At 53.7% G+C, this 25,932-nt stretch overlaps 1 protein-coding gene across 7 annotated transcripts in view; it reads right to left on the bottom strand.

Annotated features, from left to right (window-relative positions):
• Positions 1-25,932, bottom strand: part of GSN (gelsolin) — a 56,083-nt gene that overhangs the window by 17,084 nt on the left and 13,067 nt on the right. For 2 of the 7 annotated variants that reach the window (XM_023628606.2, NM_001081953.1), the window contains 4 exon segments: positions 8,864-9,068; positions 7,954-8,108; positions 2,442-2,603; positions 513-662 (listed from right to left, as the gene is read on the bottom strand). In XM_023628606.2, the coding sequence (XP_023484374.1) occupies positions 513-662; positions 2,442-2,603; positions 7,954-8,108; positions 8,864-9,059 (663 nt within the window). In that variant the 5' untranslated portion in view covers positions 9,060-9,068. 7 annotated transcript variants of the gene reach the window in all.

The following is a 25,932-nucleotide window of genomic DNA, read 5'->3' as shown; positions in this document are numbered from 1 at the left end:
GCCCCCAGGCAAGCCGGAGCCAAGTGGCATGGAGCAGAGCTCATGGTCTCCTCCTTTTCCTGGTGAACTGTGCCTCTATTGATATGTCCTCAATGCACAATGGCTGGCAGTCACATCATGCAGTTGACTAAATGCACCATAAACTACCAGGAATGGTCAGAAGAGGAAAGAGGGGATTGGGTCTTGGTTGTCTCTTTCTGACCTGGCTCCAGCACCAGGCTTGCCCTCAGGAGATGCCGAGACCCTCCGCCTCAGCTCCTTTGGAGGACCTGGCCCTCCCAGTTTGAGGGTGTGCCTCACAACCCCAGCATGCACCACGTCCTGAGATTCCAGCCCCACCTTTCAGGGGAGTCTGGGAGTTGTCGGGGAATCTGCTCTTCCCCACTTTCTAAAGATCTCCAGGTGCGGAAAAAAAGCTTACCTCAAAATTGTCTACTGAACGGAAGAAAGAAATGAGCATCCTGCCCCATGCTGGGCCCCACCCTGTACCTCTGGGACATGGCTGCGGGTACCTGGAGCATCGCCTCGGGCTCAGCGCCTTCCTCAAACACGGACACTTGGGCCCGGCCGCTCCGCTCGTTGTCCCGGATGCCCTTGGACACCTGTGTGGCCTTCAGCCTCTCAAATCGGTTGCTTTTGGAGCCGCACCACTGATAGATGTTCTGTAAGACAGGGATCCCACGTAAGGCAGTGCCCCACCTTCACAGAAGCCCCGCCCAGTGACAGGGCAAGGAGGAGACTGGGGTGCATGTAAGCTTACCTGTTCTCTGCTTGCCCAGGTGAGGGCCAGTGGAGCGTGCACATGTGCACACCCAAGAACCATGGGTGTGATCTGCGTGCACCAGGGTAGGTGAGGGCATGGCTTGGGATATGTGGTTTTTCACAGATACAACTACACATAGAATGTGCATAAAAAGGTTTGCCTGCTGGTGGGAGCAGAAATTGGGACAGCCCCTTTGCTGTAACTGCTAAAAGCTCAGCACGGTCATGCACCACATAACAATGCTTTGGTCAACAACAACCGCGTATGTGACGGTGGTCCCATAAGATTAGTACCATGTAGCCTAGGTGTGTCATAGGCTGTACCATCCAGGTTTGTGTATTTACGCTCTACGATGTTTGCACAAGCACGAAATCGCCTAATGATGCCCTTCTCAAAACGTATCCCCGTCATTACGCAACACATGACTGTATGTCGATGTCCTATGACGCGGCAATCCCTTTCCTAGGAATATTCTCAACAGAGGTGCGCTCCTGTGTCCCCCAAAAGATGTGTGCAGGGACGTTCAGAGTAGCACCACTGTAACAGCCCCAAACCAGAAACCACCCCAAGCGTCCGTCTACACCAGAAAGGATAAATGAATTGCGGCAGAGCTAGCCGATGGAATCTTACCCAGCAAGGAGAATGAGGAATCTACAACTAAATGAGACAGTACAGATGGAGCTCAGAAACAGAATGTTGAGCAAAAGAAGTCAGACACAAAAAAGAATGATTCCACGTGCACAAGGTTCAGAAACAGGCAGAACTACACGATGCCGTTGAGAGCTCAGGATGCTGGCTGCCCTTGGGGGTGAGGGGACTGGAAGAGGACAGGAGGGGCTGGTGATGGTCTGTCTACCGATCTGGGTGTTGGTGACACGCCTGCGTTCACTTTGTGAAATCCATACAGCTGTGCACTCAGGATTCACAAGCTCCTCTATGTACCTATCATACTTTAATGAAAAGCTTACACTAAATAACTGTGAGCCTGTGTTTGCATGGACGTTATGCCACGTGTGTATGGGCATATGAGCTTGGGGTGGGATGTGTGGCCATGTGGTAGGAATGCACATGGATTTGTGAGGAATGTGTACAAGGCATCACACATCTGTAAGGTGGGCCCAGGAAACCATCCCACACGCCTTGCTATATACAAGTGTGCATGTGCACTAACACGTATGACACACACACGTGGCTCCTTGAACAACACACTCAAGTCTACGCATGTAGGTATTCATCATGGCGCCAGGTCCATGCCTGGTAGGCAGGAGCCTATAGTTCCTGCACATGCCTGCCATGTATTTGTAAGTGAGTGACTATATGTAAAAAGGTACACAAGGTGTGCATATGAACACAAGAGGTCAGGGAGTCTGTACGTCAATCAAAGTCTGAGTACGCTGTGCATGAGGTCTGTGTGCACGCGTTTGATGGGTTTGAGTCTACAGCGAGTTTGACTCTGTGGGAGTCCGAGTGCTGGGCACGTCTGGATCTAAGTCTTTGCAGGTGTGTCTGACTCATGCATAGAGCACATGTGCGCCTGGAGGCTGCTGTCCCTGTGGCTTGCCCTGCCTGTGTCTTTGCACATATGTGTTCACATGGGTGTGTCCACCTCCCCAGAGTCAGGCCTGGCCAGGCCAGAAGCATCGCAGTGGTCCCTGGGAAAGGGCAGGGCAGGACTCACGTTGCCCAGGTCCAGGATGAAGCAGTCGCCATTGTTGAAGCTCTCCCAGGATACGGGCACCTCGGTAGCACGGACCACACGCCGCCCTTTGACCTGGAGGAGCCTCTGCACCACCACCTCATTGGGCACCACATGCTTGAATCCTGATGCCACACCTCCTTTCTGTTGGGTCAAGGAGACAGCGTCAGTCCAGGGAGAGGGTCCAGAGAAGCAGATGTGGGAGAAACGGACGGGGTTGAGTTGAAGAAAATTCCGGCCTGTGGACGAGTGAGCTTCCAGAAGATTCCCCACCCACTGCACCTGGCTGCCACCCTGTGAATCTCATACTCCACTAACAAAGTGCCCTGGGGTTACTTTCCTGGATCAAAGAGCTGCAAATTTCCTTTCTTAAAACCAGCATTTCCCAAAGGATGTTCTAAAGAAGCCCAGTCCCCTGAGATATTCTGCAAGGATAGGGTTCCACGATCAGGTAAGCACAGGGAATGCTCCTCACCTGCCCCCCGACTGTTACACGACGCTCACCAGCATGATAAAGGCTCCGGGAAGTCCTCTGGGAAATGAACCTGCTGGCCTTTGTTTTACACAGCATTTCTCTACCATTTTCCCTACTTTATTGAATCGAGAAGTGCTTTTCTCCACCACATCCTGCCTGCAGCTCCAGTGTGCTGCAAAACCCACTTTGAGAACTGACAATCCAAAGCTTTCTCACCCTTCAGGGCTCTCTAGGAGACTGCTCCAGCCCCCACCCTCCCTCTCTCTCCTCCTACGGTACAGCAGCAAGTCCCACCCAGCGGTGCCTTCAGAGGCAGCTGTGGGTAAGGGACAGAGCACCCACCTCAGGTTCAAGTCCCTGCCCTGCCACTACAGTGCTGGGTGATGTTGGGTAAGTGTCTTCCCCTCTCTGAGCCTCAGGCCTCTCCTTTCTGAAATAGAGCTATAACCCTCTGCTCTGCCACCCACTGCAATCGTCCCCCAGTCCCAGGGAAGGGGTCTCAGGAGGGCTTCCCTGCTGCTGTCCAACTGCCCTCAGCTCCAAACAAAGCCAAGGAAAGGCAGTCGGGCTTTCTCGTGAGCAGTCCCCAGTCCCAGGTGCTCACCAGCCCCGGGATGTCAAATCAGAGCTGAGAAAGAAGGTCCTAGGAGCTTCCTATTTTACCCATGGGTAAATGAAGCCCAGAGAAGTGCGGTGACTTACTCAAGGGCACTCAGCAAGTGGGTGGCAAAGCCAGGGCTTGAAATCTTGCCCCCTGCTCCCAATCTGGCACTCGTCTCCCTGCTCCACGCATCACAGGGGTGGAGGCAGAAGGGCTTCCACCCAGGCCTGAAATGTGGCCTCCCCATCCAGGCCCGTCTCTGCGGTCTCACTTGCGGTCTCCTAGTCTGACTCTCACAGCACACACTCCACGAGGGTAAGGAGACGAAGTTTAAATCGGGATTCTGTTACGTCTACAAACAGTAAGCAACACAGAAGTGTTTGTAAAATGGAAACTGCCCCCTGTGCTGGGCATTTTGTATGATATGTGTCATCTGTGTTATCCCCATCTTCCAGGTCTTACAGCTGAGGAAAGTCGAGCCCAGAAGTGAAGCGATTTCCCCAAGATCTCACACCTAGTAAATGGTGTGACTGATTCCATAAGGCCCACATTCTTCAGGTTTTCTTAGAGCAAAAGTGACTAGGGCCACCCAGCGTGGAAGGCAGGAACAAGCCACACGGTTCAGAGCAAAGTCGTTCACGTAGAAATGCTTTTTTTCTGCTGTGAGTGGAGCGCCCCCTGGTGTCCCTTCTTGGTACCAGCATGAGGCCTTTCAAGAGCATCCCCAAGGGCTCAGCAGGGCTGCCCAGGCTTTCACAGAGCCTTTCCTCCAGCCCTGCTTCCAGAGCCCTCCTGCTGGGGAGGAGGGGAGGAAGGGCATCTGGAAGAAGATGCAACGTCCTGCACTCACGTGGTACTGACCCCAGAGGCTGCACTCGCTGAGCCTGTGCCAGGAGCTGGGGTCCCTGCTTTATGGACGTGGTCCTCACAACAAACCCCAAGGTAGGGACTCATTATCCCACTTGACAGGTGGAAACTGAGGCGCAAAGAGGTTAAGCCTCGTGTGCAGGGTCCCAGCTGGTTGGTGGCAGTGCTGGGTGTCACCCTTCCAGGGACCCAGCCTTGCCTAAGTCTGTGGGCAGCCCTGACCCGGGACTTCATTCTGCTGGAGGAAAAGAGACAGTGGATCTGAAAAGCTTTTCCGAAAGGTGGATTCCTCAGAGACGAGGAAATGGGGAGGGGGGGAAGAGAAAGACCCTTTGCATTTTTTTATATGTCTCTAAACTATTTTACTTGTTCAAGCATGCCTTTTATTTGTTACTAAAGAGTAGAAACATTTTTTTAAATGCGGAAAAGGGTTGTTTTATGTCACAAACCTTGGTTCCAATAAATTCTCTGCATATAAACTTAGAAAATACTTGATTTCTAATAATCGTGGTCATGCATTTCCTGATTAATTAACTCCTCTAATCTTATCGATCTAGGAGGTTAGACTTGGGAAGATAAGTTAACAAAAAAAGAAAAGCAAGCCTGTGGAAGACATTAGTGGATCGATAAGCACAGGGGGCAGGAATGTTTTGAAATTTTTATTACTTTACTATAATCTTTAGGATAGAGTGTTGCTTTCTAGGGTCTAATCATTAGGTGGGCAGAGATTGGCATCAAATTATTTGAACAAAATTCCATAGGATAAATTATTTTAAAAGCCAGTTTCCAAATCAAAGTGATGAGATCTATATATATTTCATATATAGAGATGGTTCTATATATGAGTATACATCTCTATATGTTCATATCTAGAGAGAGGAAAATTATCCACCATTTGATATATATATCCAAGGGGAGAATCATGGGGGACTTTCACTGTCTAAAACCTGTATTTCTATAATGTTTGACCTTACAATAAGCTTCTATTACTCTTGTAGTCAGAAGATGGGAAAAAAGCTACAAAGATTTACATTTTAAAAAATGTTAAAACTGTTTATAAAACAAAGAAAATGCATTGATTGGGGCTGGTCCCCTCCACGCTCTAAATTCAGGGTTCCTTATCTAAGAAATGGGAGTGATTCTGTAGGATCCCCCATTGTATTCCTCGGGGCCAGGGGCTTCTAGGACTCAGCGCAGCCCAGATTCTGTTTGAAGAAAGAGTTTCAAATTACCAGGCCCCAGGGGGTTTCTAGGGTTCTGTCTGAGAGTGGAGGAGGAGGAGGAGGGGAGGTGGGGGGCGTGGAGGGCAGGGAGGGGAGGAGGAGGAGTAAAGGGGAGGAGATGGAGGAAGGATCAATGGATTCTGAAAAGTGCAGTGACTTTTAAGGATTTAGGGGTGACAGAACAAGAAGGGCCAGGCCCTGTGACACCCCTTTCTAGAGGCTCCGGTCCCCTCCCTGCCCCTTCTCACACCCCGAGGACAGAATTGGCCCCGAGGAGCAGGCTTTCACAGAAACAAGTCTTGCGTAACAAGCTCTGCTCCTTGGGGATCTATAATTGATGAGGGCGCCAGGCCAGGAACCCAGGGCCGGGCCTGCCAAGTGCGGGGGCAGCCGGAGGACTTGCAGAAGGTAGAAAACAGGACCAGCCTTGGACCTCACATTGCCACCAGGATCCAGGGCCTGCCAGGACTCAAGTCCCAGATCTGGGTCCGGGTTGGGAACCCACCCCCCCGGAGCATTCCTCAGAGTGTGGTCCAAGAGCATCCAGGAAAAATCATCATAGGGTAGGGGATGCTTGCTCAACATGCAGATTCCTAGGCTCCATCTGAACAAAGATCAGAGACCAGGGAGTCTTGAAGTGTCCACTCTGAACCTGCTGTGTCAGGCCCTTCACACCTGGGTTTGAATCCCAGCCCCGTCATCTACCCGCCATGTAATTGCTTAATTTGTCCACAAGTTAAGTTGGTGCTGTCCACACAGCAGCGACACTAAGCAGGCCCTGTTGTTCCAGAGGCTGGATGAATGTCTGCTGAATGAATGATGAATGGGGAATGCATGAGAGCCCACACCAAGAGCACACGACTGGCCCAGAGCCTCACAGCTGTTGGGGGGTGGGGGGGACCTTGGGATCTGAACCTCAATCTCTGACTCGTGGTCAAGTGCTCTTTCCATTTCCCGCTCCAGGAGCTGCAACAAGGCCTGGGCCTTCTCCAGGTGAGTGGCTTGGGTCCCAACCTTCTCACTTCTCCTTCTTCAAGGTACCAAGGCCCCTGAAGGGGCTGTAGGAAGGTGGAGCTGGGCAGCTCAGCAGGAGGAGCTGCGGACCCGGCTGGACTGGCAGACAGGGGGTGCTGTGTAGGCTCCAAGGAATCCTGCCCAGCTCCACCCAGCCCACGGCTGAGGCCCTGTTCCCAGGACACACCCTGCTCTTTGCTATCTCAGGCTCACTAGTGCTTTCCCATTATCTAATCCCGTGCCTCACCTGGCCAAACAGGGTCACTATCCTGTTGACACAGAGGATCCTGAGGCCCAGAGAGGGACAATGACTTATCTAAGGTCAAACAGCACATCGTTGGCACAGACAGATTCAACCCCTTTCATAGAACCCTGCTCCTGAGAGGCACTTTGGTGTAGTGGAAAGAATGCTGAGAGTGGGGAGATCTGGGCTCTGGTCCCGACTCTGGGACTGACTTGCTGCATGACACTGGGCCAGTTGCTTAACCTCTCTGTGCCTCAGCTTCCCTTCCTTCCCTTAAAAGAAGAGATCTGGACTCTGACATGAAGGCCCACCTGGCCATCAAAGCTTGTGGTCTCCTCCCTATCCTGACCAAAGAGAACCTCTGCTTTGCAAAACGACAGCTTTCCCCGAGCCCTTTTGAGATGCCAAGGCCGGTGCAAGGCAGCTCCCAGCTACCCCTTCACCAAATCCTCTCCCCAGACCTGAAGGGCAGGTGCAACTGGCTCTCGGGTAACCAGAGAGGAAAGGGAGGCTCAGGGAGACCAAGTGGCCTGCCAGAAGTCACAGAGGATATCAGGGCACAGCCTCCCCGGGCTCCGAGCTTGGCTTTGCACAGCCCCACCTGGCTGGCGGCTGTCGGGAGAGCTCTGTGTTGGCTCAGACTCTTCTGAGTTCAAGTTCAAGGGCGATTCTAACGAACAGAAAGAGGAACGTGACCAAAGGTACCCCTTCAAATACCTACAATGGGGCCGTCTGTTGGCAGGGACTAAAAAACAAGGGGTGCAGGAAGAGGACTAGGCTCTGGCTCAGGTGAGGGGCTGGGTTTCCACCCATGGCCCACTCCTTGCTGCTGAGGCTAGGAAGACAACTCAGTGAAGTGATGGAGAATTTTCTTCTCTCTATTTTAAGACAAGCAACCAGAGGCTCAGAGAGGGAATGTGATTTATCCAAGGTCACACAGCTAGGAAGGGTCTGGGAATCAAAGGCTGAGCTCTGACCTGTCTGCCTACATTACCCCACAAGGCTGAAAGACGGGTGGACCTGAGTGAGCCCTGCCATTGGTGCGTTTGTCCCGACCACCTGGGACCCACCTTGTACTTGAGGCCAGACTTGAAGTAGCCAAGGAAGGTGGCCGACTCAAAGCCCTGGACCTCGCGGTGCTGCACAGCCCGACCGTTCAGGTAGTCATCCAGCTGCACGGTGAAGATGGCGGCGGCTCCGCTCTCATCCTGGCTGCACTCATTGCCTAGGGGACGTCAGAGCAGCATGAGCCTGGCTTCCCGAAGGGGGTCCCAGCCTCCCGTGGAGGAGGAGTCCGGGGTCCCCAGCACTGCCCTGGCCTGGCTGTAGAAGCTGGGCAAGCCCCTGCCTCTGTGAGCCTCAGAGAATCCATCTGTACCACGGGGGAGCTGGGGGACCCGATTCCACGGTCTCTACGAGCCCTCCCAGCTCTGACACATTCCCCTACACTCACCTCCCTGACTCATCGCCTGAACTCACTCTCCACCCTCCCCAGTATGAAGGCAGGCCTAGGGGCACAGGCTCAATTCACAGATTAGGAAACTCAGGCACAGTGAGGGGGCAGGACGTACAGAGTCACACAGCAGAGCCAGAGCAGGGACTCCAGGCTCCAGACTCTGAAGGGCCAACTGGGGTGTGGCTGGAGCTGGGCCAGGGAAGCTGTGGAGGGGTCCAGGGTCCCCAAGTCGCCCTCAGCTCTGAGGGCCATAGTAACTTGCTTAGCCTTCACAACACTCCTTGAGGGAGGTGGTGCTATCATCATGTCCCCGTCACAGAGGCACAGAGTGACTTGCCAAAGAGCAGAAGTGGGGTCTGAACTCAGGCAGGCTGGCTCTAAAGTCTGGGGACACGTAACCACTAGCCAAGGGCCTGGCACGTACTTGATGCTCAACAGTCACTTAGCGCCCATGGGTGCTTCCTGGGGACCACACCTCAGAGGTCTGTGCTTTCTGGGGAGGGGGCTGGGCAGGGCCGGCTCACCCAGCCAGTAGTGGAGGTCGTACTGCAGGTTCCCGTTCCTCAGCTGCACCGTCTTCAGGATGACATAGGCGTCACCTGTGAAGAAGTCTCCGTAAAGGTTGGGGGGCACGGGCACCAGGTCGAACTTCTCCACACGCCAGATCTGCAGGCCAGGCTCCTTCCCCGCCTTGAGGAACTCGGGGTGCTCTACCACCATGCTGCTGGGCTGGAAGAGACGGGGCGGAGGCTGAGCAGGGCAGGAGCCTTGGCGGAGAGACCCCAGGGCACGAGGGAGGGGGGTTTCCAGCACCAAGAGCATCTCACTTGAGCCTCTGACTCTCTCCATCTCCTGAGGCAAGTCTACCCTCTTCTACCACCCTGTCTGGAGGAGAGAGCAAGCAGGGCAGAGTTTAGGCTAATACCCTGTCCTCGGCCAGCGTCTGCCTCGCCTACTCGGCTCCCGGTGATGGGGCACAGAGTTCTACCCCTTCTCCCTTCCCTTCTTAGTGCCAATCAGATAGGACAGCTATGGCACAGAGAGTTGAAGGGACTCTGCCAAGGACCCCAGCTAGGAAATGGCATAGGAGGAATTGCCCCAGGCTCCAACAGCCTGAGGTCTGGGACCATGGGGAGACCCCTTCAGATGGCAATGGTAAATCAGGGTCCCCAGGGGCTCATCATGTTCCCTTCCAGCATCCTCACTGGCTGTTAGAACTAGAAGGGTCCTCAGAAAGCTCGTTATCCAAACCCATCCTGCAGATAGGGAAAATGATGCCCAGAGAGGGGAGGGGCCTGGCCCAAGTTCACACAGCTTATTTGTGTTTGTTCTTGGAAGCGGGAAGATATCCCATGCCCCATCCATGTCTCCATCACACCCCCAAGAAGGGCCTAGATGACTGAGCCCAAGTGGCCTCCTGCGCTGTCTGCCTCCTCCCTCCTGCCCCCCAACACCCACCCCCCCCAATTCCACTTCTTGGAAAAGGCGGAGAGGACGCAGCCAGGGTCTGCAGGAGCCTGTTGGAGACGAGGTGGTCAAGGATGGGGAAAGGCCTTTAGACATGCACTGGGGCTAGAGATGGAGCAGAGCGGGATGGTTAGCCCGGAGCTGGAAGGCAGAAATCAGCAGGCGCAGGTCACCTCGGGCCGGAGGATAAATCTGGCGGGAGAAGTCAGACGGGAAGAACTCAGGCAGAGGGGTGGAGAAACACAAAAGGGAAATAGGAGAGCGGAGGAGAAACCAGCCAGGCAGAGGAGATATTGTTACCACACAAAATTGGGTGCAATTCTTTTGCGCACAAAACCTTCTGGGCAAAGTGCATTCAAAAACCCAATTAATTACAGCATCAGCTTTTGGGGGAGAAATCAGCTTTATTCTTTGAGACTGATCTGCAAGGAGATGGTGGGGAGAGGTGCCCTCAGAGGTGCCATTCAGGATCTGGGGCAACATTTAAGAGGTTATGGAGAACCAGCTGGCAGATGGAAACGAAGGTGGGAGAGGTCTTGATTGGTGGGGTTCAAGCATTTATGACAGGCTTCTAAACTTTTATGACAGGGTTCTAAACATTGATGACGAGGTGGGGAAGGAAGTTTAACACCAGATCTTCGTGAATGTTGGGCCCCTGGCTTCTGCTAAGAGTTCCACTTGTAAGTTCCAGTCATGTCCCTGTCCTTTGGGTCTGGAGGAGAATCTTTGGTTCTGTGGTCATTTCAGGTCAAGATTTCCTCTTCTGCACATGCTCTGGCTAGGAGACTTTGCAAATTTTGTGAAAGGCAATTCTTAAGCACTCTGTCGATGAGAGATGGGGTCAGTTGAACTGGTCCTGGAGAACCCGCGGGTACAACATGGAGGGGTGGGGGGATAAATAAGTCCTGAGGCTAAGCAGGCAGAGGTGAGATCATACCAAAAAAAGAGGGAGGAAATATCGGAGAGCAAGAGAGAAATCAGATGAGAAAGGAATCTGAAATGGAAGAACTCAGAAGAGGGAAGGAGAGGAATCAGGCAGAGGGAAGGAGAAATTAGACAAGGGAAAGGAGAAATCAGGCAGCAGAGATGGGTAAGAATCCGGCCAAAAGGTGAGGTTAGCCTCCAGGGAGGGAAACAGCCAGGGCCCCGAGGATCCCACCTCCCTCCACGGGGGCCCCCGGAAGCAGCAAGACATACTTACAAAGCAACAAAACAGTTTTTCCATTCTAGACCTGAATTACTCCCCTTTTCCTAGCGCTGTATCTGCAAGAACTTACAATAGAGAGTTACTCCGGGAGCCCCCGGGCCCCCCGGGCACTCACCCGCGTCGGGGACGCCCGCCCCTGGGGCGCCCGTGCCTGGGCCGCCCCCCGCGACGCGGTGGCCGCGCGGGCCGGCGGCGACAGCGCGCACAGCGCCAGGACCAGCGCGCCGAGCAGCGCGGGCGTGGAGCGGTGCGGAGCCATAGCGGCGACGGCGGCAGGAGACCCCGGCGGCACCCCCGGCCTCCGGGTCGCCGGCCTTAAGTAGCCGCCCGCCCATCCCGCCCATCCCGCCCAAGCTGGGGACCGCCCCGCAGGGAGGGCGTGGGACAGGGCTGTGCGAGCCCCGGAGGGGCGGGGATCTGGCTTGGATTTTGGAGACATCGGGGTTCCCACCGGGATCGACCCGACTGGGCGCGGCCGCCCCTTCACTCCAGCTCCGGGGTGGAGACCAAGCACAGGGCCTGGCATACAGCAGGCGCTAACTCAGTGCACACTAAATGGGCGCACGCACGAAAGGCAGGGAGGCCAGCTCAGCCTCCTGCGTGACCCACGCAAGCCCCCTCTTCTCTCTGCACCTAACATCTCCAGCAAAAAATAACAGGAATTAACAATTATCAAAGGCTTTCCACACATCTTATGAAGGCTGACACATCATAACATTTAGAGAGTACATACTCTTAAGAACCCCATTTTACAGAGGGGAAAACGGTGCAGAATGATGGAGCAACATGCACACAACTAGGAAATGGTACAGCCAGGATCTGAACCCAGACAGTCTGGGTGGAACCCCCAGCTAGGGGGCACGCGGCTGTCACCAGCTAGGACAGCAGCGCAGGAGGCTTCCCTTCATGGGGCCCAGAGCAAGCAAGACTCCAAGAGGGGCTGGCTAACCTCTCACTCCCACCACTGCCCTCAAGACTGCCTTTCTTTCCTTGTTTTCGAAAAGTTTTTATTTTTAAAAAGTTTATTTTTATCAAAATGAAGTCACAGATTTGGACAAAGTTGTTCCTTCTCAACCCCACTTGCTTCTCCCTGGGGCCACTGCTTCTCTCTCCCTCCTTAGCTGATGATTTCAGGGTTTTCCTTCACGTCTTAAATAACAAGCCCTCGTTGCTTCTTGTAGTCGTTGTTTTTTATTTTTTGAGGGTTTTTGGTTCGTTTTCTTCTTTCCTGTTTTAGGTCTTATCTACGACAAGGATTTAAGCCTCTTCCCCCACTCCCAGGCTCCCTTCCCATCACGAGGTAGGAGAAACGCTATTCAGGCTCACCTAGGTCAGCTTCCCAGCTCTGCCAACCCCTCTCTCCCGCCTCCCACCACTCTGCAGGACCCAGCTTCTCTGTTTCCAAGTTCTCTTTGCATCCCAGATCTCCCCGTCCCCAACAACCGGGTGCAATGACAGGAAAGAGAATTGGGGAGTTAGAGACCTGGGTTTGAGTCCCGCCTCCACTGTGTGTAAGTTTCTCTTTGTCTATGCCTGTCTCCTCGTCTACTAGATGGGTATATAGTTGCTAAGGATTAAATCAGTCTGTGCGTGTGCAAATGGCCTGGCCTGCAACTAGGCAAATGGGAGATCCTGTCCCCCTTCCCCACAAGCTGTAGCGCCCCAGCCTCGCTCCTCCTGGAGCCCAGCTTCTATCTAATCAGGCTGGAGTTTGCCCTCCACCACACACAACTTCCTCCCACTTAAGGGGGATTGTGGGTCAGATAAAGGGCTAAGGGAACACACAGAGAGAAGAGACCCTGTGCCTTGAAGGACAAGGAGGAGGGAGATTGAGAAGAAAAGGCATTCCGTGGGGGGAATAGCATGGGCAAAGGGCAAGTGAATGCTGTGAATAATGAGGGGTCCGGTCTGAAACACAGGGAGCAAGAGAAGATGAAGCTGGGGAGGGTGGCAGGAGTCACAGGGGACCGTGTGTCACACTAAGGGTCTGAATATCCCGGTGTCTGGGGGGCCACCGAGAGATGCACAAGTTCTCAGGGCTCTATGTCTAAGCCTGGGCCTGCAGAGCCTGCAGTGGGCCAGCGCTGGCCTCAGTTCACAGAGCTCTTCCCTCTCCGGAGGCATTTGGAGGATTATAAAAACCCCACAGTTCTCACCTGCTCTCGATGGAAGCATAAACCGGTTTCACCTCTCTGGATGGCAATTTGACTACCCAAATTCAAAACGCACAATGCAACCACAGTTCCACGTCCTTCATCATTACTTACAGAGGAACACAAAAATATACGTGCAAGGATGTTCACTGAAGCATTGTTTGAAGAAAACTGGAAAGGACCCAGTTGTCCTGGTTAAATAAATTACGGAGCTGCCATACAATGGACAACTCTGTAGCTGTGAAAAAACAATGGGCTAGATTTATTGTGCCTGGCACATAGTAGGCACTCTGGAAGCTCAGAGAGATCTCCAAGCGCAAAAAGCAAATTCTACAACAACTATAGTGTCGGTCCTCTCCTCTTTTTTATAAAAGTGTGTTTTTGCATACATCCTTAAAGAGTTCAGGAGGATGAACGCCCAACTGTCAAGGCAGTTTGCTTGAAAGGGACAAAGGGGGAGAAATTCACTCTCAAACACTGAGGATGGAGGAAGTGCCCAGATTACTGAAGTCAACACAAAGGACTGTTCTAGAGGGATGAAAACATTCTAACACCGGATTATGGTGATGGTTGCACAACAGAAAAATCTACAGAAAAGCATAGCACTATACGTTTACAGTGGGTGAACTGTTCTGGGATGTAAATTATACCTCAGTATACTCGTGTCAAAATTTTAAAAACTTGCTGTAGGGCTTGAAACTATTTACAAGTATGTATCCGATGTAGTTTTTTGGGTTTTTTTAATTAAACACTGACCTAGAAATAATACCTTTAATTATATATAAAATTAAAAATATAATAAAAAATAAAATAAAATAAAAAAATAATAATATTTAATGTGATGCCTGCTCCTTAGTAACTGGAAAATCTAAACAAATCGGAAGAAATTTCCTTGTCTCCCCAGCCCCCAGAGTGATCCTAAGCCGGCAGCCGGCCCAGCTGAGCAGCCCCTTCTGGAGCAATGTGGCCCCGACCTGCAGAGTTGGTGATTAACAAACAGTTGCGTGGTTTGGCCTCGGCCCCAGGGTCAGTGACCACCAGCGCAGGGTCAGCGGCCCCCAGCTTAATGGTCACAAAGGCCCTACAGCTTTGTCTGCCATTAGCTCTGGAGCCTGGTCCTCGGCACTGGAGATCTGGTGCCCAGGCCCTGGCCCCTGCCCTCGGGGAGCCCACAGCCCAGAAACTCTCGCTACAGGGCAGTGACGTTTGCAGACCACAAGGGACAACACGGTCTTAGCTTTTCCCTGTCTGGAAGAGGATGTATGAGCTCAGCAGAGCAGGGGAACTTGGATGCAAAAGAAAACCCCTAGGTAGAAAGCAAGAGGCCCCAGTGCTAGGCCTGCCCGGCCACTGACTTCCTGGGTGACTTCGGGCAAGTCACTGTCCCTGTCTGGGCCTCAGAGTCTCCATATGTGAAAGACGGGTTAGGCCCCAGTGCTCTGCCTCTAAGCCTCATTCCCAGCCCCATCATTCCCACATACTGGCTGTGCAACCATATCCAGAACCTACATGTCTCTGAGCCTCAGGGTTCCCATCTGTAAAACAGGGGCACTGGAGCAGGTCACCTCTACAGGTCCTTCTGAATCAGACAGCCCAGAGCCCCTGACCTGCAGAAGGAGGCACCCCCATCACCAGTGGTAGCATGCCACCCTGCTTCTGAGTCCACACATCTCTGGGAGAAGAGGGGGAGGGGAGAAAAGGGGGGTCCAATACTGAGACTCCCTCCAGCAAGCAGGGGAAATAAGCATTAAAATTCCCATTTTACAGATGGGGAAACCGAGGCTCAGGGAGTTTCAGTCACTTGCTGAGGCTGGAACGAGGCATTGCTGAGATTCGAACACAAGTCTGGCTGGCTCCAGGCCTCAAGCTCTCTCTAGGGAGATCAAGCAGGACCTCCTGGCACCAGCCGGCCTGGGCAGGAAGCAACAGTGCCCTTTCCAGGTAAAGGGTTGCAGATGCTAAACCAGTCAAGCCCAAGCCAAGCCTGGCAGCCAGGAGTCTCTGGGGCAGCCCCATCCCCACCACACCTCACATACCTGATGTGAGCGCCCAGGACAAAAACTTGTTCTAGGAAGACCCCCAGCCTGCGGCCACTGAGTGGAGGCTGGATGGTGGCAGCTGCATTCTGTGCCACTCATGGGCACCCAGGTCTGACATGGTTTTTTTGACTTGGGAGGCAGCCTGGCTCTGCCACCACTCACTTCTCTGGACCTCAGAGATCCCCTTGACCTCTGACCCTAGGTATTCCTTGGTCCTGCCCATTGCCATGCACACAGTAGGCAGCTTTGCAGTGTCTGCCACAGGACGGAGCCGTACAGCCCACATCCCTCCCCTGTAGTTGGACCCAGGAGTCCCATAACAGCTCCAGCCCCGCTCCCTCATGATCTAAGGCTAGTCTCCATGTCTCTCTGGGCCTCCCAGGGCAGGGCGGCTACCAGAGACCAGAAAAGAAGGCCTCACCCTCCACCCCCGGCCACAGTGTACAAAAGGCCTTGGCCAGCCTGCAAGACCCCACCCTGTTCTTTTCTCTTCACCCGAACACTGTTGTTCTTGATCTCCCAGGCAGCCAGCCACTCATGGGGAGCCCTCGGTCAGAGCTCTTTTGCTTTCTGGCTCACTGCTGTTCTCTGGGTCCTCCTGGGAACACCCACTCCTCTGGTGGGATTTTGTTAATTGGGACAATGGTCAGTAAACAGAGAAGCCGGTTACGAAACCCAGTGAAACTGGACAGGGCCTCGGTGAGGTCCAGGGAGCTCTGCGGGCCTGAAAGAGCATGTCTTTTAGAATCTGGGAGACTCAGCTCCTGTGATCAGGGCCTCCGTTTCCTTAGCTATAAAATGGGGAGAATGATACCTAGCTTACAGGGCAGTGAGGAGGCCCAAGGCCTGACAGACAGTAGGAGCTCCCAAAAGTTAGCACTTTTCTTCCTGAGCTATCTGGTTTCTTTGCACAGAGGCTTTTGCTCAGCATGTACAGACCACGTGAGAGCAGTGTTGTGGTGCAGGAGGTTACAGACCCCACAGGGAGATTCTTGAGTTCAGGTCTGGGCTGTGTGACCTAGAGCAAGTTACTTTCCCTCTCTGAGCCTGAGGTCATCTGTAAATAGGGATAGTGATGCCCAGTTGCAGGACGGTTGGGAGCTCTGGAGCAAGACTCCTGGACTACATGGCACAGAGTAGGACTTAGTAGCAGCAATGTTCATTAGGCCATCCTTTTTGGAGATGATGATACCAAGAACAAGAGTGTGACTTCTCAGAATCACCTAGTGCTTCACATAGCAGAGCAGACCTAGAACCCAGGTCTTGGCTCCCAGGCTAGAGCTGAGGCCTGAGCCCATGACATAACAGGGCTCCCTTAAGGGCCAGCTGGACCTCTGCCTTGGCCCAGTCCATCCTGGGTGTGGACAGCTGTCGGGGAGATGGCCAGTGGGGCTTGGCTGAAGCCACCTCCAAGAGGCCAACTATCCCAGGGACCAAAGCCACTGGCTCTTTCCCAGCTTCCAGAGGCAACCCCACCTAGCGCTGAGAGCCAGGACAGGACATTCAGAGGGGGCCCGGTCCCGCCACTTCCTGAGCCCGTGCCCTGGAAGCAGCCACATTTGGCTACGGGGGTGAGCCCAGTGCCCTTCCTGCCAGGGTCCACTTCGCTGTCTGTCTCCCCTTCCTTGGGGGAGGAGCTGGCCCTGGCAGGCTTGGCAGGCCAGCAGCTGGGACGGCAAACACTTGCAAACAACTGCATCCTAGGCCCAGAGCCCACCCACAGGGGAGCCCAGCGGCAAACACAAATCAGCCACAGGACAAAGAGGCGTGGACTATAGGTGCTGTGGCTGTGGGACCAGTAGGAGATGGGGACACGGTCTCTGTCTGCAAACCTCCCAGGGAAGCAGGGCCTGGGATGCCCCAACCAGAGCCAGAACGAGCAGAAGCCACGGGAGGCAGCTCCCCACCTCACAGAGGAAGGGCTTTCCAAGAAAACAGTGTGCACGACTGTGGAAAGAGCCGCGCCAGGAAAAGCTGGGTTTACATCCCTGACCTACCGCTTCCCAGCTGTGCGGCTCTGAGCAAGTCACTTCTGCTCTCTGAGCCTCAATTTCCTCATCTGTAAAATGGGGATTATAATACCTTCTTCCTGGCGTTGCTGTGAGAATTTAATCAGGCAAGATACGTTTGGGGCTTAGCAGAGTGCATGGCACAGAGTATGAGCGCATACACGAAGCTGCGATTGCTGTTCAGTGGGGGCTTGGGTACGTTTCTATCTCTCTGAGACTCAAGTGCCTTATGTATAAAATCAGGATAAAAATGCCTTTCTCGAAGGCGAGTGGAGAGGACTGAATGAGACCCTAAATGTGAACGATCCCAGGACCACGCCTGACATAAAATGGATGTTCGAAAACTCCGGTTTCCTTCCCCCCACTTCCCGAGAGGGAATGAGCTGCCCAGCTGTGACCCAGCCAAGAGGATTCAGGTGACAAGTGAACCAGCCCATCTGTGAGGACCCTTCAGGGCCCTGGGACTCTAGGGTTCTGAAAGAAACAGCAAAAGGCAAATAATGGTTGTGCATCTAGCCAAGGTCGCTTCCTGCCTGTCTGAGGATCAAGTTCATCCTTCACCAGGATCCACCAGGGATGGTGGAAGCCCCCTAGGCCAATAATCATCACGATGGGAACAATGACGACAGGCCATCAGAAGATGGTAACATGTCCCTCCTGCTGCGGGCTCCAATTAAAGCCCTTCTCTGCCAGCTACAGCCGTGACTGCCCCGGTACTAGGCTCCGGCAAGAAGCTTGAGACCATCCATGTGGGTGTTAGTTTGCATCCTGCAAGCAGAACTCCCGGGAAACACAAAGGGGGCAGGGACAGGGCACAGGAGAGACGAGGGAACCCAGGAGCAGGGGCAGAGCCTCCATGAGCTCAGGTTGCCAAGAATGACCAACAGGGTGAAGAGTGCATGACCTTCCACCCAAGAGAATACATGGCAATATCTGGAGTGAGTTTGGACAGAGCCCAAATCCCCACCATGTCAAGGCAGAGGGGGGAGCGTGTGGGAACTGGGCAAGTGGCCCTTCTGCAGGGCTTCCATTTCCTCCTCTGTAAAATGGGATGATCATTCCTACCCTGTGGGGTATCTGGGAGGAGTGAAGGAGCCCCTGGCCCCGTGCTTGGCACACAGCAGGTGCTCAATACCCATAACATCCAAAGACGAACCCCCCAGCATATGTCCAGGCCCTTCACACATCGAGATCACTGGCCCCCAAAAGCACCCTTGCACTCTACCTCTGTGTCCTTGCATCCAAAGCAGGGGAGGGCTGGAGGGTCCCAGCCAAGACCCAGAGACCTGGGGTGGTGCCTGGTGCCAGGGATGGGGAGGCATCTCAGGAGAGGGCCTCAAGCCAGCACCTAAACAGCCCACCTTGCCTCCCACCCCCTCCACGAGTCTCTCCTTGTGACGACCCTCCCCTCTCCTCTGAACCTGGCCTGGTCCGCCCCTACCCAAAAGAACAAGGGCTCTGGAGGCACCATCCAATCCCAGCCCTGCCACCTACGACGGGGGTGACCCTGGGCAAGTGACGCAACCTCTGAGCCTCAGTGTCCTCAGCTACAGAAGGGCCGGACTATCTCACAGGCTAACTAGAACCTGATGCTGGTAAAAATCAGTCACGGAAAAACACCAATTGCTACCGAATCATTAAAGATTCTTTGCAATTTATCTCAAACTTTGAACTATAATAAAGCTAGCAGAGCTTCAAAAATATTTTTATGGTTACTAATCCTTTTAATTTTAATAGCCTTTTTTTTAAGTTCTTTCCCCGCTTTAGTACTGTGAGCGGAGGTATGGTACTGGAATGCTTTTGTTCTTCTCCCAGCTCAGAATAATCATAACCAGCTGGAAGGATGAAACAAGATCCGATGCCCGAAACACAACGCCCGGCACGCAGACGGCTCTGGGACGGACGCTATCGTCCCTACCCCGGCGTCTCCCGGTCTCGCCTCCATCCACGTAGCTGGCCAGTCACCAGCAGCATCTTCCAGGTGCCTGTCCCTCTGGGGGCTTCTGAGACACTCTTAGGGGCAGGGCCTAACGAGTCACCCCTCCAGGACAGTACATAAGGGCTGAGGCCAGAGGTGAGATGCCCAACCCCACACTCCCTCCTTTACACTCCTTCCCGCCCCCACGTTCCAGCCCTGATCCTGCTTCAGGCTCCCCATCTTTTCTCTGGAACCAATGCATGCTTCCTCCCTGCCTTTGACTCTCCCATTATCCAGAGAGACTGATCATTTCCTCCTCAAGACCCTTCCACGGCCCCCGGTGCAGACTGAAAGAAGTCAGGACTCGTAGGCTTGGCACTGAAGGCCCTCTGTGATCTGGTGCCACATGCTCTTTCAGCATCATCACCACTGACCCCCCAACAACACCCTCTGTGCCACCTAGCCTGACCTCTGTATGTCCTCACCTTCTCGCCTCCAGGAGAGCTGGGGTCTAGCCTCAGCTCTGCCTCTGACTGTGTGACCTTGGGCAAACTCTTTGCCTCTCTGAGCCTCAGTCTCCTCATCAAGCTAATGGGGTTCTCGTACAGAGGACACCAGATGAGGGAGTGAGTGCCAGGTGCCGGGAGGGCTCAGGAAATGCTAGCGTGCGAGCTGCTGCCTCCTCCCTGCCCTCTCCCCCCACCTCCACTCAGACGCAGCTGGTAGCCATCGGCTCCTCAGCCCTAAGCCTCGGAACGCAGACACGCCCACAGGCAGCAGTGGCAGCCAGGGAGGAGGGCCCTGAGAGGAAAATTACCCGGCTCGTGCCCAGCCAACATCGGCTCGGGCCCAGCCAACATCGACGCTCAGATGCTCACAGCTGCGTCTGAGAGAGGGGAACTGGGGGCCTGGCAGGCTCGTCCTGAGCCATGGACTTGGCCCCAAGTCTTGACCCCTGTCTGAGCTGGTGGGATGGTGGGGGGTGCTCTGGGCCCTACTCCTCTGGGACACTCCCACTCTTTGGCATCTAAAGAGACAGGGAGGAAGAAGAACAAAAACGGACAGGCCTTTGTGAGAGGAGAAAATTGGCTCCTGCCACTGCCTGCTGGGGCCCCAGGTACTGACTTGAAAAAGGGGCCCTCTGTGCCCCGCTGCCATATCTCAAGCTCTACATCCTGGGTACCACGTCCTTGCGCTGCATCATATACTTTGAACCATGCCCAGCATCACATACACCATGCTCTCCATGCCACATACTGGAACACCCTGTGGTCCTCATGCCTCATCCCGTGTGTGCACCCATGTTCCATGCACTGCATCCAGTGTCACTTACACCTTAGATCATGCTCCATGTATCACATCACATCTGTTGTATGACGTACTCTGTACTATGTACCATCTTTCAAATCCCATGTCCACCGTACAAGGTCCTGTCCCTTGAAAGTGTGTGCCATAAACCTTGCCCTGGGTCCACCAGCTGTGCCCCTCGCTCCATGATTCCCATCTGTAGTGTAATGGTTAAGGAGGGAAGCTCCAGGACAGACTCCCAGCCCTACCAAAGGTCACCTAGGCGACCTGGCAAAAGTTTCTTCCCTTCTCAGTGCCTCAGTTTCTTGGGCTATCAAATGGAATGATATTAGCACTCACGTAATAGGGCTGTCGTAGGGATTAAAAGAGATCATGCGCTTAAGGTGCTTAGCCCAGTGCCTGACACAGACTGAGTGCTATAAAATGTCTGCTAGTACTGTTATAATTGTGCCTCGGGATCTCTACTATGTTCTGTGTACTGCATGCCAGGCTCCCAAGTCCCCAGGTCCTACTATGCATCAGATTCTCTATCACATTAGTGAAATTCAAACAATGAGCTACAAGGGGGATATAAATCCCCCCTCCTACAGAGGAGAAATCCAGGGCTCAGAGAGGGCAGTAATCTGCATGAGGTCACACAGCCAGAAAGGGTGAACCTGGGAGGTGCACACAGGTCTGGGCACTCAGAGAGACAGAAAGTAGACCAGTGGTGGGCTGGGGGGTGGGTACAGAGATTGCCGGCAAGCAGGCACAGGCATCTCTTAGGGGTGATCAAGGGTGATAAAAATGTTCTCAAACTAGATTGTGGTGATAGTGGCATAACTGTGAATTTACTAAAAGTTAGCAAATTAATTAAAACAGGTGAATTATATGTATGTAAATTGCATGTTAATTTACTTTGACAACTTTCATAAACTGTGCTTCAATAAAGCTGTTTAAAAAAAAAAAAACAGCCTCTGCACTTCCCCTGCACCATTCTGCAAAAGCATTCAGCGAGAGAAGTGACTCTCCGTGAGGCAGCTGAGATGGTCAGGCAGAGGCTGAGCCGGGGCGGGGGGGCTTCAGCCTGTGGGTCCCAAACTCCTCTGCAGCCCAGGTGTGCAGCAAATCACCTGGGAGCTCCAGAAACATAGATGCCTCTGGGTCTATAATCAGGGTGGGGCCCAGGAACCCGGGATCCCGAGGCTCAGCCTGGCCTGGGAACCACTCGTCAAAGCCCCACATCTCCTCTCACACTTGGGGAAACTGGGGCCAGGCGAGAGAGAGGACCTGTCAGGCCTGGTTGATCAAGCAGTGGGAGGCAGAACTGGAATTGGGGTTCCTTCCTTGTCCCTTCTCTCCTTTCCCTCCTCCTCACTCCCCTCCTTCGCTCTGCACCCCCCCCCCCCCCCACCTCAGCCCGCCTCCGGCTTCCCCCAGTGACTCAGGGCTCTGAGTCATCCAATGACACCACAGAGGAAACTTCTTAGGAAAAACAATCCCCAAACAAAGCTTCCCCTGATCTGGGGAACAGAAGAGGCCCAGGGGGCTAAGAGGGAGGGAAGGAGAACACAGGGTGGAGCTGGAGGCCAGGACCCCAAGAACAGGGCTCTCCTCTTGGCCACTGACTTGCATGAGGCCCTAGAGGAGACACTTCTCTGCTAAGAGCCTCAGTTTCTCCACCTGTAAATAACACCTACTACTGCACATTGAAGCTGCTTATGGATCAGGCAACACAAGAAGTACCTACAATCTTTGTCTTGTTGACAATGCTTCCCCCAAACCCAAAGTTAGCATCACCCCCATTTTGCAGATGAGAAAACTGAGGCTCAGAGAGATTCAGCCCAAGGTTACACAGTTAGCAAGTGCAGAGCGGAGTCTGAATCCAGGGCTCTCTGACTCTGAAGTCTTACTCTCACCCCACACACCTTTTAAAGATAGCTCCTGCAGAGAGTGGCACGCAGATGATATGGCATCAAACATGGAAGGTGAATGCCACAGTTAAGTGCACATCCACAAATGCCTTTCTCCTTTCTTTCTTTCTCTGTATCAGGACTTTGCAGCCCAGTGGGGAGCACACATGAATCACTCAAGTGGCTCTGGGAAGCGGGAGCACCAAGTAGGGAGCACAGAGCCTGACGAGCCACAGAGGAGAAGCATTTAGGTTTGTCTTTGGGGACCTGGGAACAGGCAAGTCAGGTGGAGGGAACAGCGAAAGCAAAGGCTCAGAGGTGTGGCTGGCACAGGGAAATGCAAACACTAGAGGCATGCCTGGGGCTGAGACCTCGACGTGGGGGTGGGGAAGGAGGAGCCCGCAGAGTCCTGGCCTGATCTGAGCCAGTGGAGGATTTCCAAGCAGGGGGAGAACAGGATCGGGGCTGGTTTCATCTCTACAGAGGGCCTGGCTGCGGCTGAACTGGGAGTCAGGAGTGGGACTTCCTGGGAGGCCTCCCTGGAGCCCCTCCTCTGAGCAGGCCTCAGGGACTACTCCAGATCCCTCACTACTCACCCACGGGTCAGAATCGCCCCCGAGGGCCTCTTCCTCGGCCATAGCTAGGCTGGGCAGAAGGCAGGCGGGCCTGTCCTGACCACATCAACATAATCACATCAGCCTATAAATAGGACCCTGTGGCTTAGTCTGAAATAGCTGCGCCAGGCCCAGCTCCACAGGCATCACATGGGCACGCATGGCTCCGGAAATGGTCCTTCTCCTTGACACCATTAACAGCCCAAACTTCCCCAGGAAACCACTGTTCACGCTCTAATTCCCTTTCTTAAACATGAGGCCCTGAGCTAGGGGGAAGAGCCTGCCCACCGCCTGCAGATTACTGGAAGTGGGCCCGTGACGACTTTTCTGCTTCCCGCGCTCTGGGGACCCTGAGAGAGCCACTACCTCTCTTTGGGCCTCAGTTTCCCCAAATGTAAACGAGGGAGGTTGGCATGATCCCCTCGGGGCCCCTCTAGCCAGGACACTTCCCAGAATCGTCTACGGGGAGCCTCTACTCCAAATGCCCATTCCATTGTTACCCTCTCCCAGTCGACTTGTGAATTTTTAAATTATCAACACTTAAGAAATTAGAATTGCAATAAATATTTGAGCCAGGTCCAGGCCCTGCCACCGAAGGGTTGGGGGACCTTGGATGAGTCACTGTCCCTCTCTGGGCCCCAGATTCTTCAGCCATAAGATGAATGTGCTGGGGGGATGATACCCAAGGTCGACGACTTTATTTAAATTTTTTTTGTGTAGTATTTATGAGAACCAAGATAGGCCAGCCTTGTGCTGAGTGCCGGGGCTAAAAGACAATTAAGGCCTGGTCCAGCGCTCTGAGCCCAGCCCTGTGCCAGACCCCAGTGGGGGAAATATAAAGGCATTTCCAACCCTCTCGGCATCCCAGTAGAGGCCTCCCCCCAGGGCTGCTGGGGACACCTTGTTTCCAGTCCAGATTACAGATTTATGGCTATAAGAAGCCCTCCCCAAGGGGCAGATGACAACATGGCCTGGGCCATCACCAACCAAAGGGAAATAAAGACAAGCAGCCATCCCTATGCACCAGGCATATGTCAGGACTTTATTTCCCCATCAGTTAATCCTCAACAACCCTATTACCACCCCCATTTCACAGATGAGGAAACTGAGGCTGAGAGGGGTTAAGGAATGTGTTGAGGGACACATAGCAAGACAGGGCCAGAGCGATGCTTTAGGCTCAGACCTGTTTGTCTCTGGGGCCCAGGATGTAACCAAACCCCAGGGCGGCAGTGAAACAGTGCTGGGCGGCTCATGCAGACCAGCCGATGGGGGAATAACCCAATAAGGGCAGAGGACGGAAAGGGGCTCAGAGTATTTTACTGTGTGTGTAGGCAGGAGGGAGTGACAAGGCTTCACTCAGTGTTACTCACTCTCTCCAACCAGTTTACAGTGCTGCCCCTCCGATCTGCCCTCCCCTCAGCCTCCCACCGACTGATTGTTCTGAAATCCCTTTGCTCAAGCCACCCCTCGGCTCAAGAACTGTCCATGGCTCCCGGCACCCAGAGGATGGAGACCCACCCGGCATTCCAGGCCTCTCCCAACCCCACTCTCCCCAGCATCTCCTGGCATTCTCCACCTCAGTCCCACGCTCCTGCTTTAGCTACGCAGCTCACTGGTCCCCAAGTGCAGCGGCTACACCAGGTGGCCCAGCCTTTGCACACATGACTCCCTTGCCTGGAATGCCCAATGCCCCTCTCAGTCCAGTGCTTGACTCAAAGGAGGAAAAGCGCTCCCTCGCCCCTGGAGCCCCTGCACTTATCGAAACACACTCCAGGCATCAGTCATCACAAATCTGGATCTCTGAGGGTGGAGCGAGGTCTGGTTCACCTCCCCTCTCCAGTGCAGAAGCTCGATAAGGGTTGACCAGGTAAATGAAAAAATGCAAAGAGCCCAGAGAATGCTGCTAAGTGCACTTTCCCAGGACTGCCCAACCCGAAGCCTTGTACTGAGCACAGCGTCAGGACGCCGCTGTGTGGAAGAACCAAAAATTACACCCTCGGGGCTTATCAGGACAGAACTGGCGGTTCTTTCTTCCAAAGGTTCTAATAATTAAATGTGGCCAAGTCTCTCCCATCCTCTAAAACTTCCACTGGTCCCCCAGTGATCTAGAATGAAATCCAAACTCTAACCAAGGCCCCCAAAGGTCCACATGACGGAGGTGCTGCCTGTCTCCAGGCCCTTCTCCCCACCACGTTCCCTTCTTTCAGTTCCTCAAAGATTCCACAAGCAACATCCTGCCTCAGAGCCTCATGCTGTTCCCCCTGCCTGGGGGCTCCCTTCCCAGCTCACCCGGCCACTTTCCACTCACTCTTCCATCTGCACTTTTTCAGGAAGGCCTTGCTCATCTGTCCAGACAAGATCCCATCACAGCCACCCAATCCCATATGCTCTCATGTTCTTGGTCGTTTCCGTCACAGCTGAAGGAAGAACGAATCCGGTATGCGCATAATGGCCGCCTGTAAGATCCAAGACTATAAGACCCACGAGGGATGGAAAAATGCTGTTTGTTGATTCTCCAACACCCAGTTGAGGGCCTAAATATCTGCCAAGTGAATGCATGCATGCATGAATGAGTGAGTGAATGAACCTATATATGTAAGTCAAGACAAGAAGAGGTCAAAATCCTGGTGAAGAATGTCTGAGGCGGGAAAACAGGGCCCAGACTGGGCAGGTCAGAGAAGCAGGAGATGAGCTGGACGGGGCAGCCTCCCAGAAGAAAAAGGAGAGAGAGCTCCTGGAAGGAGAAGGTATCGGATGCTCCAGAGGGGGTACACAGAGATCTGAGGAAATGCCACTGGATTTTGACAAGTAGGAGGTCCCTGGGGCCCCCGTGCTGGAACCCAAGTTCAGCAGAGGCGGGGCTGAGGCGGGCACAGTCCAGGGAGAGGAGGGAAGGGAGCAAACAGGCAGAGCTCTCAGCTTGCAGGTACTCAGCTGGGTCCTCACTTCTGCAGAAGCAGGGAAAGCAGAAGATGGGACCCTGGGT

Source organism: Equus caballus, chromosome 25, assembly GCF_041296265.1.
Source record: "Equus caballus isolate H_3958 breed thoroughbred chromosome 25, TB-T2T, whole genome shotgun sequence".
Classification (NCBI taxonomy): Eukaryota; Metazoa; Chordata; class Mammalia; order Perissodactyla; family Equidae; genus Equus; species Equus caballus.
The sequence above is the reverse complement of the archived record's forward strand: the minus strand, read 5'-3'. Positions and strand labels throughout refer to the sequence as shown.